We start from the raw sequence: 16,636 nt of genomic DNA, 5'->3' as shown, positions 1-16,636 counted from the left end.
GACGGTAACATGAATCTTTATCACTGCAGAAACATTTTAAGTAGAACGAGTTATAAGTCGAAAGATTTCCAACAGCATAAAAGACTAGTAGTTAATACAATAAAAGCATCTGCCTTTTATCAGATGATAAAAACACAGTTTACATCTCAAATTTTCTCCCCCGAAAAGCTAGGATAAGGTATTCACCCTTGAATCGTCATAAATGTGAATCCAATGAGTCAATAGCAATGGATTTTTGATTTCTAGAGTAGAACTACCACGATCACTCTCGTGTCATGAGTGTTATGAGCCCTTTTACTTCCAAGTCACCGAGAAGGGGCTTTTAACCCGGTTCAAGCCATTGTTAGAATTCACCCATGTCAGCTGCCCTTGTGCAAAGCTCATCCTCCCTTTTTCTGTTCTCTTCCTTGATATAAACCATACCCTGTAACTCAAACTCTGATTGATGTCTGTGAACCTTAGCATTTGAGGTTTAACTCTCACTTTTACTTCCTTCGGTGCCAGTACTTCCAGCTTGTAAATGGAATTAGGACTCCCGACGTTTGTTACTCGCCTTCTGATCATTTTGTTTCTCGTACCATGTTTGAAAATTACTGAAATGGAGGGGTAATTGAGGCTGAAACCCCTGTTCATCTTCAAAAGTTCACGGCAGCTAACGTTCTGGTGAGTGATAGTAAGAATTTCTGATTTTGTGTATCCAAGAGTGCATAAATGCGTGACATAATCCTGCGGCCTGATGTCATAAATCAACCCGGGATCAATGGCTCTTTCGGGGTTGATATGTCCAGCACCAATTGCAAAAACTCCAGCTGGTTTGTCTCCATCCATTATCGGTTTTCCTGAATGGTCAGTTACCTCAGCAGTTGTCATAACGGCAGATTTAATGGCTGCAGGGCTCCATTTGGGATGAGCTGAGCGTATAAGAGCAGCAATTCCACTGGCGTGAGGACAGGCCATTGATGTCCCCGACATGATAGTAAAATTCACTCTTCTAGAATCTTCTGGAAGGCCGGTGGGGCCTAAGTTTTGAGGCCAAGCAGCAATGATGTTGACCCCGGGAGCAATCACATCCGGTTTGAGGATTGTAGGGTTTGAATAGCTCGGTCCTCTAGCGGAGAATTGAGCTACTGCTGGTGCTCTGGATTTTCCTATAACTGTACCTCCGAATACAATTCTAGCTGTCGGTCTCCTAGTAGAGTTTATGTAAGCCATCAAGTGAACTGATTCTTTGAAGCCAATGAGAGTTGCAGGCAAGACATGGACATCGGCGGAGTTTTCCTCTAGGTTTATCGCTGTGTTTGCCAAAATCATTGCAGCACCCCCAGCTTTCTTCACCACTTCGCCTTTCTCCGCCCTTCCATTGACACCTCGGTCACAAACCACAATTTTTCCACGGACTTTTGCTCGTGGAAGTGACCCTTTGAAGCAATATTCACTTCCACTATTCTCACTTGTCACATAAACCAGTTCAAGCTCTTTCCCTGCTCTCTTAAGATGGTTTCCCTGGTACAAAGATTCTCCATAGAGGTACTTTCCGTTCCCCATTTGAACTATGGCTGGAAATGTTCGGTCTATTGTGCTTGCACCAACGGTAGTGATCCAAGGAGCTTCATTGGCAACTGAACTTTGGATTGGACCATTGTTGCCTGCTGCACACACAACTGAAATTCCATGCTCCACTGCTCGAAAACTTCCAATTGCAATGCTGTCGTCGTAAAGTGGAATGGGGAACCCACCTAAAGAGAGGGAGAGAATGTCTACTCCATCTTTAATTGCAACATCCATTGCAGCTAGGATATCAGAGCTGTAACATCCGTTGAGCCAGCAGACTTTGTACACCGCTATATGCGCTCCCGGGGCCATTCCGCGAGCCACACCATCTGCATTGCCGAAAACACTTGCCATTGGGACAGTAGCGCCCCCTGCTGTTGATGATGTGTGAGTTCCATGCCCATGAGAATCACGTGGTGACACATACTCACGACCTCCATCTGGTGTGTATGAAGCTACGCGATGGCCTTCAGTGAAGAACCTGGCGCCAATGAGTTTTCGGTTGCAATTTGAAGTATTGAAGTTCTGCCCTTCTTGACAAATTCCTCTCCATTTCTTGGGAACTGCTGGCATTCCACTATCATCGAAGCTTGGACTCTCAGGCCAAACTCCAGTATCAAGCACCCCAATGATCGTGCCTCTACCAAACGCAGATTTGTACCAAGCACCTTCACTTGAAGCGCCAAGTCCCAAGAATTTGTAAGAATAAGTGGTGTGGATTTGGAGCCGATGGTCAGGCCTAATTGCAATGACATCCGGCAGCATTTTCAAGGACTCAAGCTCCAACTCAGATAGCTGAGCAGCGAATCCTTCCATGGCAGAATGGTAAGAGTAGAGAAGCCGCAAAGAAGCGTCTTCGGAAGACATTGTTTGTTCAAGAAATGAGAGATGCCACCTCGGCTTAGAAGCAAAAGAGGAGCTGGTCACACCTTGAGGGTTGAGCTGAACAATGTAAGTTTGGAGAGTGTTTGCACGAATCGAAACCAAGCAAACGAAGAGAATGGAAACAAAAAGACGGGTTTTGAATGCTTCGAGTTCCATGGTTGAAGGTTAAGATCACAACGGAGGTTAGGCTGCTGAAAGTGCATGATTTTGAGGAAGAATTGATGGGGTATTTGAAGGAGTTTGGGGGAGGATTCAAAAAAAATAAAGAAGAGAGCTCTGAGTTGAAATACAAAACTCGTGAAATTTAAGAGCTCTGCATCACGAGGATCCTTAGTAGTGGTGAAGAGTGGAGAGATTGAGCTTGAGCTAAAAGCTTTTCACGGGATGTTATGGTTAAGATTTATTTCATTTATTACCATGGAAGGCAGTTACGTTAAAAGCAATTCTATGAATCTTTGTTTCTCAGTTTGGTGCTTGGATTTCATAGAATATTATCAGTTGGCCTTTCAATGCTGATCTCCCTTCATGCTGCTCTGCATTTACCAACGCGCTCTCTCGCCTCTACTTTGGTCTCCCTGGCTCCGTTCCCACATGCAGCATGTGCATTGCTGCTAGTTTGAACAAGCGGAAATTCGAAATGAGGACATCTTATATTTACTTTTAGCATTGGAAAGAGAAGTACTACTAAATTAAAAACTCGTGCATCACAATAAAACAATATGAAATAGTAATATAAATAACAAAAAAAAAAAAAAAAAAAGACTACTCACTGTTACTTCGGAGCCTAGCGGCTATGTGAATAACATGTCCCTTCTGTCTTGGGTTCGAAGGTTCACAATAAACAATTACCTTATTTTATGAAAAAATACTTGTCAGTGCCACCAAATTTCTACTTATTTATGATACTGCCAACAAGTTTCAACTTAACTATGATACTGCCATTACTTCCCAAATTCAAAATATATTTACAATACTGCCACTGCTCTAGATTTTATCCTTATTATTAATAAAAATTCAATAATGCTTTTGAATAAAAAAAATTTGTGTGAAGCCATTTTCGTTAAAAATTCCTAAAATTGTAACACCAGTCAATTTAACTAATCTCCCAAAGAGTAAATTGTACAAATGGTCCCTCAACTTTAATCAAATTGGAGTAATGGTCCCTCAACTAAAAATCCATTACCATTAGTCCCTCAATTTATCAAAATGTGTAGCTATAGTCCTTTTCATCAATTTTGTCAAAATTTTGTCAAAATAAGCTATGTTGGAATGACCATTTATATAATTAGGGTTCATTAACTCATCAAAGTGTATAATTATGGTTCTTTTTGTCAACTATGTCAAAAAATTTGTCAAAACGAGTTATATTGGAAGGACCATTGCTACAATTGGGTTAAAGTTAAAGGACCATTTCTCCACTTGAATTAAAGTTCAGGGACCAATAGTAATGGATTTTTAGTTGAGGGACCATAGCTGCACGTTTTGATAAGTTGAGGGACCAAAGGTAATGGATTTTTAGTTGAGGGACCATTGCTCCAATTTGATTAAAGTTGAGGGACCATTTTTACAATGTACTCTCTCCCAAATGGGGCACTGCAAAGAAATAGATCCAAGAGCCAAGACCAATACGAAGGTTCTTAATCTTGGCTCAAGCTCAATCATGATCATTAGGATTGGTCCTATTTTTGTCCAACGCAACAATGACTTGAACTGTTAAAGTTTTAGTACTTCAGGTATACTGAAAAATTGAAATGTTGTGTCTGTTTCTAAAAGTGATCCAAACATGAGGGCTTTATATTGTAATTTCCTTCAACGGGTGGGCGGATTTGAGTTAGACTACACAATAACCCAATCATAATCATTAGGTCTTCAAACTGACCATTCGAACCTGAGATCTCGCAAGCGTTCCCATTTATAAGTGTATTATAATTAACTTAAAGGGAAATTAGCCTCTTGGCACACACGTGTGGCAATTGACTCTTTTGATTTTTTATTTGAAAAAGCAAAAAACAGAAAAACAAAGAGGGAAATTAGCCTCTTGGCACACGTGTGGCAATTGACTATTTTTATTTTTTATTTGAAAAAGCAAAAAACAGAAAAACAAAGTAATATATATATATATATATATATATATAAATTTTTTTTTTAAATAAAGTTAGTTTTTTTTTTAATTTTTTTTTTTGTGAATTTCTATTTTATTTGAAAATTTAATGAGAGAGGGCAATTTTGGAATTATAAATGTTTCACCAAATTTGTCTTCTCCCTTCATACATACAGAATATAAGATAACCAAAAATAAAAAATAAAAAATCGTAGTTAACAAAGGCCTTCTCACCAGTTTTCGGGGAAAAGTGGTGTTTTGGATCGTTCACCTCCTCACCAAAATAAAACAAAACAAAACAAAACAAAAACAAAAACAAAAAATAAAAAACCCTAGTTAAAGAAGGATATATAGTATTTCCAACAACAAAACACAAGGGATCTAGTACGGCTGGTTCAATTGCTTCAGAACAGAGAGATCGTTTTCGTGCACGGTTTGAATGCAAAACCCTAGTGTTCTTTACTAGGTCAAAGTCGAACCCTAGTGGTTTTATTCTTTTTTACTACATAAAAATATGGAAGAAATTGGTGGTGGGTCGGTGGCAAAGAAGATCATGTTCTTGAGGAGGGCGCTGACGGAGGAGTTGGCAGATGAGCGAAGTAATCACGAGCGGTTGGTGATCGCAGTCCATGCCGTGCTCTTAGAGTCTGGTTTCGTCCCAATCGATCCGATTTCAGGCAAGCAAACCGATGATCAGGATCGTCCTCATCTGTTGGATAAATGGTCAACACTGGATCAAAGTCAGACGATGTGGGTGTACTACACTCTCCCTCAGATTTTGCAAAACTGGACCAATATTGAAAAGTCTAAAGGTTGGACCATTACTGGAAATTATAACGTGATTGAAGGAGGAGGAGGAATTCAGTTGATGATTCAGAGTAGGGGTAATTTTGTCAATGTCTATCCGTCTTTGTCCGGTTACCGATTAGGGCTTTACTCACCTATCCATCACCTATGTTTGGATGAGCAAAGGTTTTGCCCCGCGATTGAATTTCTTTGGGCTAATAGGGATGTGGATCTTGGAGATAGGGATTTGCATCAGTACCAGTCCCCTGAAAAAGAAATTTTGGAATTGTGGAAGATTTCCATGGATGAGATTGTACTGCCTTTTCTGATTGAGCTTTGCCCGATGGCGGGTTTACCGGCTCCAACGGTGTTTATGGACCTTCTGCCGGAGATAAAAAGGAAGATTTTCGAGTCACTTTCTGGTGTTGACATTTTAAAAGTGCCAGGTGTTTGTAAGAAGCTGAGAAATGTTGTTAATGATGATCAAGAGTTCTGGAAGCACAAGTTTCGTTCGAGAGTGGAAGGCTGAGATAATATTGCGTACACCGTACGAAGGTGCAACACTTACTCAAGTGTTAATTTCATGAATGTTAGATTTTCATTAGTGAAGGAGAAAGCAGAAGAATTTTGTCTTTGTTCTACAATTTCATTCTTATCTAAAGACAAATTGGAGTAGCTAACAAGTATTTTATATGGATAAGTTTGTTTTTATTACTGTACAATTTTCTAAGAGTTTCATCTCAATTTATTTACCATGTGGGAGTCACAGGTGAACCGCTACTCCTACTGTTATTTAGCAAGTAGGAGGTGTTCTATTTTTGTGGCTCGGATACTTGTGTAACCTGAGTGTTAGCTCCAAGAGAGTTTGTGGAGTCCATGAAAGCAGGAGGTGGAGGGAAGAAGGTGGTGGAACTACGCCTCATGATTGTTAGGATTAGGAATATATACATCATGTTTCCTTGTACAATAGGTAATTCTGCAATCTAAGGATTGCAATCGTAAATACAAAATCAAATACAATCAAGGAAAACTTTGGATGTGGTTCCTAGCTATGAATATTCTTTGACTAAAACATTGTTGGTTTTCAATTTTTGATCGAAGTCCCTGAAATTAATGTGATAATTTATTTCTATGTATGTTACCATATTTTTTTAAATTAAAATTTGAAATTTATAGTTGTTTATATTAATGAGATTTTAAATAAAAACCATAATTTGTGGGATTAAAAATATTAAAATAAATTATACTATTGTGTGTGTGTGTACATATATACATGGGTACATTCATCAAAATTAACCAAAAAATTATTGTACCAAAACATGGGTACATTCTTCAAAATCACAAAAAAAAAGAAAAAGATATTAGGTTAATAACATTAGTAAATTTATTCGATTAAACTTGACATGGATACATTCTCAAATCAAAGAAAAAAGAATGTACCCATAGAAGTTTAAAAATTGAATAGATTTTATATAAAAAAAAGGGTACATTTTAAATATAACAAATTGGTATATTTAAGAATGATACATTTTAAGATTAAAATTTTGAAAAAATTACATGAATGGGTACATATAAGATTAAAAAATTAAAAACATTTTTTTTAAAAAGTTAATGGGTACAAACTTATTCTATTTTTTTTTATTTTGAAAATGTTTTGAATTGAAAATTAGTTAGGAGTTTAATAAAGGTGTGAGTATTAAAATTATAAATAAATTATTAATTTTTATTAAAAAAAATTATGTAACTGATATGTAAATTCATTATTATATTAATGCTAGAGACTTGGATCAAAATCTGAAAACTAATAAGGTTTTAGTCAATGAACATTAGTAACTAGAGACCGGATACTAATTTTTCCTACAATCAATCACATTAAAACCTCCTAACTAAGAACATTGATTTTCTAACACTCCGCCTCAAGTTGGAGAGGGGAGGTCAAGAATTCCCAACTTGCGTGTCATAACGGAGAACTTCTCCTTGCCCAACGGCTTTGTAAAAACTTCTGCTAGCTATTGCGAAGATGCTATATGTCGAGTATAGTGGTCGTGTCATCAATTATCTTGTCTCAAATAAAGTGGCAATCCATCTCAATATGTCGTGTCTTCTCATGAAAAGCTAGATTCGCTACTATATATAAAGTCTTTTGATTATCACAAAATAAAAGTGAAGCTTCTAAATGAGACAACCATAAATCTTCCAATAAAAATCTCAGCCAAGTGACGTCATAACAAGTACCTTCCATCACCTTATACTCGGCTTGGCAAAGTATAAAGAAACGGTCTTCTGTCTCTTTGTGCACCAAGAGATGAGAGAATTACACAAAAAAGCACAATGCCCTGTGGTTGAATGACGAGTCATGGGGGCAACTAGGCCAATCTGAATCACAATAAGTAACCAAATTTAATTTATTATCAGACCCAAAAAAAAATCCTTGCCTAGGAGTAGATTTGAGGTTTCAGACAACCCGGAGAGCCGCATCCATGTGAGGTTGTTGTGGTTCATGCATAAAACGGCTAAGAACATGTAAGGAATAAGTGATGTCTGGACGAGTGATAGTGAGATAAACTAGCCGGCCCACCAAACGTTAATATTGGGCAAGATCCTTGAGCAATTCGCCTTTATCTGAAAGTTTGACATCTTCCATTGGGAACTCCACTGGTCTAGCTCCCAAAAAAACCTTGATCTCTTAGTATTTCAAGTGCATATTTGCGTTGTGAAATATAGATGCCCCCTTTGGAACGAGAAACTTCAATCCCCAAGAAATATTTTAAATTTCTCAAATCTTTAGTGCGAAAATGAGTATGAAGGAAGTCTTTGAGAGAGTTTATTGCACCAACATCGTTGCTTGTATTTACAATATTGTCAACATATATCAATAAGGCTGTGTAAGACTTTCCAGAACTACAGGGGAAAAGTGAATAATCGGCCTTAAATTGGGTGAAGCCAATGGCAATAATGGCTTCGGTGAATTTACCGAGCCATTGCCTTGAAGCTTGTTTTAAGCCGTAAAGTGACTTGTTGAGGCTAACCACAAGATTATCCTCCTATCTCCGAATACTAAGAGGAAGGGACATTTAAATTTCTCCATCTAAGTTGCCATTGAAAAAACATTGTTGACATCAAGTTGTTGAAGAGACCACTTTTAACTGGCAGCAATAGCAAGAAGGCAACGAACGAAGATCATCTTAGTAGTGGGAGAAAAAGTGTCATAATAGTCAATGCCTTCGGTCTAATTAAAACCCTTGGTGACTAGACAAGCTTTATGTCGTTCGATGGAACCATCTGCCCGATGTATAATTGGATCAGGATGCCACATGTGGAAGTGAATATTGAAAAAACTATGTCTGATTACTATATTTAATTATCACATAAAAAATACAAGAAATATTTTATGCAATTAAATACCAAATGGTCAATTGCAAATCCTTTAGCAAACACATTACTAATGAGTGTGGACTAGAAAAACTTGAAATTTGAGATCGAGTCTAATATTTGATACTATGTCCTTAAGACAAAGATTGCTTCTCACTAGTGCTTTAAAGTTTGCATTGGCAAATGTGTCTTAAGATACAGTGACCTATCACTTTACAAAAGAAGCACTCCAATCCTCTAAATACGGCGATCGAACCAGATAGTGTTTGAACTCTCTCAATACATACTTTAATTACTAAGTATGAGAACGCACTCTGTCTTTAACTATTGAACTAAAATTCCACGGTTAGAATTCATCCTTGAACAGCTGACTTAATATCCTTTATATAGGCATTGTCATGCCTTTGCATGAACCAATATGCCTTTTTATGAGAAGGCAGAATAGATGCAACCCTTTCATTCAAAGAGATTATAAGTACCCGATTTAATACCGTTTGGAAGAAAAATGATTCCCTCTAATTAATTTCCATTCACGTAATAAAATAATATTAATATTAATATTAAATTCTAAGTTCAATATTATTATTGATTTTCCAACTTGAACTCATTCAAGTCTTTCTCTAAACAAAAGATCTTCAAAATTAGATGCTCAACATTAAACCCAGAGTCTACAAATCAAAGCCAAAAATAAATAAACAAAGCCCTTCTACAATATTGATAAGGTACCTAATCTCAAAGTACTAAAAACCAGCAAATTTAAATAAAAAAAACCAGCAAATTAAAATGGACTATGTATATGTCATGTTTGAATGGAGCTCCTAATCGAACAAATTGAAAAGTCCCTCGTCATCACTTTCTTCCTTGGCTTCTTCCTTCTTCTCCTCTGGTGGAGGAGCAGCAGCAGCTGGGGCGGCAGCTGCACCGACAGCTGGGGCAGCAGCGGCTACTGCAGCGCCGCCACCAACGCCAACATTGAGGATAAGATCGTCAATGTCTCTCTTCTCAGCAAGCTTGGCGAACAAGCCAGGCCAGTAAGACTCAACAGGGACATTGGCAGCTTTTGCCAATGTTACAATCTTCTCAGAAGTGACGGGGATGCCTTCGTCATGGAGGATTAGAATGGCGTAACTGCAAGCAAGCTCTGAAGCCGACATAGTTTTTTTACCGAAATTAGGGGCAAGAGATATCTGAGATTGAGGGGTCTCTTCTAGGCTTGTCAAGCTAAATCTCTATTGAACGACAAAATGCATGTATTTATAGATGGAGATGAAAGCTTTGAAGTTTTAGGGATATTCCTAATCCTTGTTTTCTTCCTTCTTTATCTGATAGTCTTTTTAATTGTTAAGCATTGTTAAGGGTTGCCGTTATTTATGTTGCTGAATAAGTACTGTTGTCCTTTTCTTATGGGACTTCGTTATTTGTTGCCTAGTCTGTAGGGATATCCCATTATCTGTGGAATCTGTTAGTCATGGAACAAGTTGTTCCAAGATACTTAAGCTGTTTCATTTCAACCAGTCAAATTTATCTTTTTCTTTTATAGAGGAGGATTTTTTAGACGAGATTAAATAGTTGTGTTCAAGGCATTGACTTTTCTCCGAAGCTCTGAATGGAGGGACCATTCCATCCAGAAACCCCATGTATGTCCCCTCTCTACCAAACTTTATTCATAATAAGAGAAGAAAAGATACTATGTGGACTAAGCCAAAACCCACGCAACAAAATAAATCAGTGAAAACAATAAGTAGGACAAAAAGACAAATCTTGACAATGAGCAGACGCCTCAAATAATAAACTCATAGACCACCAATAAGCACATATCGCATATACAAACGAAGCTAACAAATTAGTACCCCAGCTACCCTCTTTACAAATATGTGTGTGAATAAAAATCATCCAAAGAAGATGTCATAAGCAATTCTTTTAGAGAAAAACTAATTAAAAGAGTTTCAAAACTTTGAGTTTTAACCAAAAACCATTATATAACTTTATTTTATAATAAGGACAAGAGAAAAACAAAAAACAAAAATATCTAACTAAATGCGCGTGCAAAGAGCACCCAACCAATCATTCAGTTGCATAACCCTTGAACATAATCCAAGCATATTTTATTCCTCTAAAATTAAAATTTCAAATTGAAGTGGGTCCATTCGATTCAGAACCACATATGGAGTAGTATGGTTGGGAAGGAGTCGGTCAGATGTGCTTTGGGATGGTTGGGGGTAGGGGTGGGGCAACATCGTTGGACTCATCACCTATTTTTCTAGTAATGGTATTGAGATATTAGCCATGCATGACTTTAATGGTGTGGACGTTGATCTCTATCATGCTTTTGTTTTTTTTGTTTTTAATCTTTTTATTGCTCTCTGGTGAAAGAACTTGAAAATCTGGGACAAGCATCTACCGTTAGGTTTCATAAACAGTGTAATATCGTTAAGTTTCATAAACAATGTTGTACCGTTAAGTTTCATAAACAGTATAGTACCGTTAAATTTCATAAACAGTGTAGTACCATTAAATTTCATAAATAGTATAGTAAGTTTCATTAACAGTTTGTGTGAGCAGCACGTGGGTCCGCGCATCAGTTTTTTTTTAATATTAAAATTATGTATTTTCATTAAAATTAAAGTTTTTTTGTCCTTTTTTTTAAATTTAAGAGTTTTTAATTAAAATTTAAGTCTTTTTCATTCAATAAAATTTTAACATAATTTTTTATTAGAGAACTTTCATGGTTTTTTTAACCACTTATACGTAGCAGTGGAGGAGAGAGAGTTACTGTAGAGACAGAGGGAGTAAGGAAGGAGAAATGGTCAGGGAAGAAGACGAAGGGTTTGAGAGAGTTAGGTACTAAGGTCTGGGGTTTTATAGCGGGATGAGATAACGGACGAGTTTGACGGCGCCGTTTGGTTTGAGTGAGAATTTAAATTTTGAAAAGCGGGCCTGTAACATTGGGAGCCAGAAGTCTGCGACCTCTGCATTCATGATAGGGACATGAGTTTTTGTAAGCGGTTGATATGGTTAGTTATGTGGGAGTCATTTTGATTGACAGTTTCGATGATAGGGTATACGGAGGGATTGGTGTGGTTGCAGAGATGCGGTGTTAACGCTTGAGAAACGACTGCAGAGATTGTGATCTACGAGCTAAGGTGGATGACGGTTACGCGCCAGCGGTAGTGTGGGGTAAATGGGATGTTGGAATTGGTTTGGATGAGGGCACACATAGGGGTGGGCATAAAAACCATCAAACCGCAAAACCGCATCGAATCGTATGAAAAAAAAACCAAAAAGAACCGTGTTGACCAGAAAAGTCAACTTTGAGTCAAAAACCAAACCGGACCGTTCAAATTGGTTTCGGTTCCCGTTTTGAATGAACAGGAACCGGCCGGAACCAAACCGAACCGTTTTATTAATAATAAATAAATAAATTATATATATACACACACATGTCATGGTATAATAGGTTGAAAAATTAGTTTCACCAAGTTGCAAAGCAATGAATCTCATTCCAATTAGGGCTCACTCACACACATGTCGCCGAACCGTTTTATTCTTTTGTTTTATTGTTAGAATATGCTGTAAGTTTTGTATTTAGGTTTTATACGGCTTTGCTTATGTGGATTTCAAATTCATTGGATCAATTTGTGGATCAATTTCAATAAGTATGTGAATGACAAAGGCATTTGCATTAAAAAGGATATGTGTTGTATGTAACTTTATATAAACAGTTTTAGAAGATGTATTTGAATGCATGATAATTTGGTATTCAAATAATTTAATATTCAAAACCGTAAACCGGCAAGAACCAAATCAGAACCGATGTCAACCAAACCGTACGGTTCTAGTAATAAATTTAAGCGAAATTGCACCAAACCAAACCGTTGATATTTTAAGGTTCTGGTTCTGGTTTAGGGGTGGAACCGCACCATGCCCATCCTTAGGCACATAGAGAAAGTCTTGCAAAGGGACTAGGATTATATCCCCTCCTCTTTCTATCCCCTTCCATCCTCTCCTCTCACATTCTCTATTATGTCTTTCTCTTTCTATAAAAAAAAATTAATATAAGATGTTGACGTGGCTTAACCATGACCGTTCAAATAGGAGGGGAGGGAAGGGAAGAGAAAAAAAAGAGGGGAGATAATCCTACTCCCTTGCAGAGTCACACATGAGTCTTGCACCGGGACACGTGACTGGAATAAACCATGCGAGGGTCATGTGTGTGTCACTTTAAACAATTTTTATTTTCTCTTCTATTTTAGAAGAATCATTAAAAGCGAAAACGTAATGCTAAGGAGATTAAATTTATAAACTAAATAATGTGTTACTAATATGAATGAGCACGTTTATCAACATTTAAGTAATAAACCAATCAACAACTTTCATGTCCTTTAATTTCTAAAATTTAGTCTACAAATTTAGTCTCTCTAGCATTATCAAAACAAAATTTAGTATGTGTTTATGTTTTAACTTTGGTGAGAGTGTTATTTAAGTAATTGTCTTTCTCTTTTTTCTAAAAACTTTGGATACATCACAAAGCATGTGTTTAATTTTAGGGGTGTGATATCCACACACCCCTTTTTACTTCTCCCACACCCTAGTTAATTTATGTCATTTGATCTTCTTCAATTCATCTAATCCGACGGTCGAAAATTAAAAATGTGTGAGAGAAGTAAAATGGAGGTGTGTGGAATCACACCCCTATTTTTATAAGATCAGGTCTTAGTTCTTAGATTGTGATTATATTATACAGTTGTCTGGTCATACATACAAGACACATTATTTTTTCGTATTAAGGTTTCATCTTCCTTCTTTTATGATCTCACTCTTGTTGTCCACTATACTTATACGGTCATCTGAGCACAAGAAATTGTGTTCTCTTCCTTATAAGGTGTTATCATTTGTAATATTAGTACTAAAACATATCTTTGATGGTAACCGCTTATAAACTAACTCTAAGACAGTCTAATTGTATGACTCAATTTAATTTCGTAATACGTTTTAAGTTTGAATGTCACTTTTTGTTAATAAGAAACAACATTTAAAAAAAATTAGAACAAATCATCGATAACTATATGAATGGTGATTTGGACTCTCACATCATCTATTGAATAGAACATCAATTACATAAAGTGTGGTTTATGTTTGTTAATCAACACTTCAACAATTTTGGGAAATTAAATGGTTTAGATGTCACATATCATGACTTCTTCCGTATTATATTTTTGGGCCACAAGTGAAGTGAGATACTTAGTTAGAGACTAAAATAATGATGGCCTATACCAACTGCACCCTTCACTCAATCTTAGATTAGTGAAAAGTGGCCCAAAAGAGAAAGAAACAATGTCTTCGCCATCATCGTAATCATAGATAGATTGAGTGTACCCATCGCTCAACCCTTCGTGCCAAAGCTAAGGAACTCCATTTCTAATTTTATAGGTAAAGCTACTAATAAGATATGGCAAACCCATCAACAAGGAACACCACTAACCAACTTACTTGTCCCATGTTTCATCTGCGTGTATTGTCCCTAGAGACTTCGAGTGTGTAGGGATCTCTTATTCCTAAGGTACAAGTAATAATTCCCTATCACTTGTGGTCACTCGGCGAGGCAGGCATGGCTAGGAAAGTTGTGGAATCCAGCTACACTGTATCTCAGCTACTCCATGCATATCAGTTTATCTCACTTATCTAGTGCGAAATGAGGATCCATATATATATAAACTGCAGTTTTTAAATGTTTTGCTTTGTTGTGTGTTGCACTTATGCTGTGATTATACTGGTTACGAGAAGCGGCAACAATCGCATTAGAACATAAATAGAGTACTGGAGGTTTCACTTAGTATTCGAAACACAATCCCTGCCCCTTTGTCCTCACCACCACATGTCTTTCCTTCTCTGCTCTCTCTTTTCATGTTGGTTTTATAATATTCCTAGGGTTCATAAACCAACACATATGCAAGCACCCAGAGATAGATTCTCATCAGGTTCATAAAACTAGACAAATGCACACACACAGATAGTTTACAAGGGTGAACACATATGCATAGCTGCATACATTTTAGTTTCTAGTTTCGTGAATTCGACGCAATAGGCGGACTGACAGTTTATGAATCAACATTTTCGTTTCTAATGCATGGTAGTATACCGTTGCACCATTTGGGTGGAATGCACAATGCAGTGAGACAGTGGTGGAGCCAACATGGGGTCATTGGCTGCTTATGACCCCAATAGGTTCATAACCCAAATGTATATTTATATATAACACATATACACAACTGCGACAAGTTAGAATAAGTATTTAGTCTCAAACTTAGATTACAACATTCATTTAAGTGTTAGTTCGTCGTGATTGAATAATCATATACATATACGCGTACCTGAGGAAGCCATGAAATATGAGATTAATGCACCGAAGAGAAAACTACCAGAAGGTGAACGTATCTCTGGTGAGCAGGGATGTTCTTATTTATAGAGTATATCCCTAACCAAATCCCAGCTATCATGGGATCAGTTAGAACCCATTAATCTGCACGTTCAAATGAGGTTGACTAACCTCATCTATATCACGTTCCCCTTAATCCTATTATATAGGAATTCAGTTTATTCATATGGTCATGACTCCTAATTGGTTTAAACCACATTTCGGTATCCTTGTGATGATACGTGTAAGTTCAAAACCTAACATGCTCCCACTTTGAACTTTCACTTATCATGTCTTATCCAACGCATTAAACCAATCCCTTAAGTGATCACATGAGTCAATTCAACCATATAATTTCCCATACCTGCCATGAATAATATCAAAGAGTTGAACCCCATAAAATTTGTACATACAATGAACTTGTACCAACACTTTGAGATCACATCTCCCAAAACTATTCATGCATGATCCTAATGGAGCCAAAACATATAAAATGTTTATCCTTTACGCTCCCACCGATCAAACCAAACATCATTGTCAAGTCCTTATTTGGCTCCAATGAAAAGCTTTAATAGTCCAGCTCGTTCTGCTCTCAGTTTCATTATTTCAATGCATTGCATATATATATATATATATATATATATATATATATATATACAGGGAGCTTAAGGGGAGGGATCCCCATTTTTTCAAAAAAAATGGGGACACGCTCCCCACCGTTAGATTGACTTTAATGAAATTGTGTGGTTGAGATTAAAACACAGGCCATAGAATCTCAACCACAGGATTTCATTTAATTCAAATCCAACGGTGAGGAGCGTGTCCCCATTTTTTTGAAAAAATGGGGATCCCTCCCCTTAAGCAATTCCTATATATATATATATATATATATTTGTATACACATACAATACCTTAAACAATCAATTCTCATCAATTGCCATGATGACAAATATACGAATACATTAGTCCATGCTTGTTCAAAACACAAGGAAAATTGAGATAAAAGGAACAACCTTTACTCCCACATAGCAGCGGAGTCAAATGAGTCAATGACTCCCATATTCATGATATGATCCTTGAACACCCCATAGCCAAGGGCTTTGTGAGAAGATCTGCAATCACTGATGCAGTGTCGGTGTGGCTCAATAGACACCTCTTGCCTTCACCTTTTTTTTTATAGACAAATATTCACGTCCATCATTCATACATGTTTATGTTATGCCTTTGGGCAAGAAACGTAAACAACCATCATTTTAGAAATAGATTATGTAACCTTATTGTAAAATAGTCATGTAAAAGATTAAGAAAACAACCAAGATTTATCTTTTGACAAGAAAACAGTCAACTTAATTTTCTCAAAAAATTTTATGCCTGAACAAATCTCAAACTATTCATACATTCCTCTATTAACATGTTATGAATTTTAAAAACAAAATTTACATAATCCATTACCTAAAGTCTTTTCACTTTTGTACCAAATCTAAGACTTTATTGTTATGCTTCCAACCATCTGAAGAATCCAAGAA

At 36.8% G+C, this 16,636-nt stretch overlaps 3 protein-coding genes across 3 annotated transcripts; 1 reads left to right on the top strand and 2 right to left on the bottom strand.

Annotated features, from left to right (window-relative positions):
- Window positions 1–65: 65 nt before the first annotated feature.
- On the bottom strand, window positions 66–2,612 carry LOC126587631 (subtilisin-like protease SBT1.2). Its single transcript, XM_050252712.1, has one exon. It carries the CDS (start codon window positions 2,590–2,592, stop codon window positions 295–297), a length of 2,298 nt encoding a protein of 765 aa, XP_050108669.1. The 5' UTR covers window positions 2,593–2,612; the 3' UTR covers window positions 66–294.
- A 2,439-nt stretch (window positions 2,613–5,051) lies between these two features.
- On the top strand, window positions 5,052–5,852 carry LOC126584429 (putative F-box protein At1g23770). Its single transcript, XM_050248815.1, has one exon. The coding sequence runs from the start codon at window positions 5,052–5,054 to the stop codon at window positions 5,850–5,852; it is 801 nt and encodes a 266-aa protein (XP_050104772.1).
- A 3,403-nt stretch (window positions 5,853–9,255) lies between these two features.
- Window positions 9,256–10,028, bottom strand: LOC126587246 (60S acidic ribosomal protein P1-like). The gene has a single exon (XM_050252282.1). It carries the CDS (start codon window positions 9,847–9,849, stop codon window positions 9,514–9,516), a length of 336 nt encoding a protein of 111 aa, XP_050108239.1. The 5' UTR covers window positions 9,850–10,028; the 3' UTR covers window positions 9,256–9,513.
- Between the last annotated feature and the right edge of the window lie 6,608 nt (window positions 10,029–16,636).

The sequence above is a fragment of the Malus sylvestris genome, chromosome 10 (genome assembly GCF_916048215.2).
Source record: "Malus sylvestris chromosome 10, drMalSylv7.2, whole genome shotgun sequence".
Taxonomy (NCBI): Eukaryota; Viridiplantae; Streptophyta; class Magnoliopsida; order Rosales; family Rosaceae; genus Malus; species Malus sylvestris.
The sequence above is the reverse complement of the archived record's forward strand: the minus strand, read 5'-3'. Positions and strand labels throughout refer to the sequence as shown.

Excerpts from the sequence above, each read along its gene's own strand:
- LOC126584429 (XM_050248815.1), top strand. The coding sequence starts at position 5,052 with ATGGAAGAAATTGGTGGTGGGTCGGTGGCAAAGAAGATCATGTTCTTG.
- LOC126587631 (XM_050252712.1), bottom strand. The coding sequence starts at position 2,592 with ATGGAACTCGAAGCATTCAAAACCCGTCTTTTTGTTTCCATTCTCTTC.
- LOC126587246 (XM_050252282.1), bottom strand. The coding sequence starts at position 9,849 with ATGTCGGCTTCAGAGCTTGCTTGCAGTTACGCCATTCTAATCCTCCAT.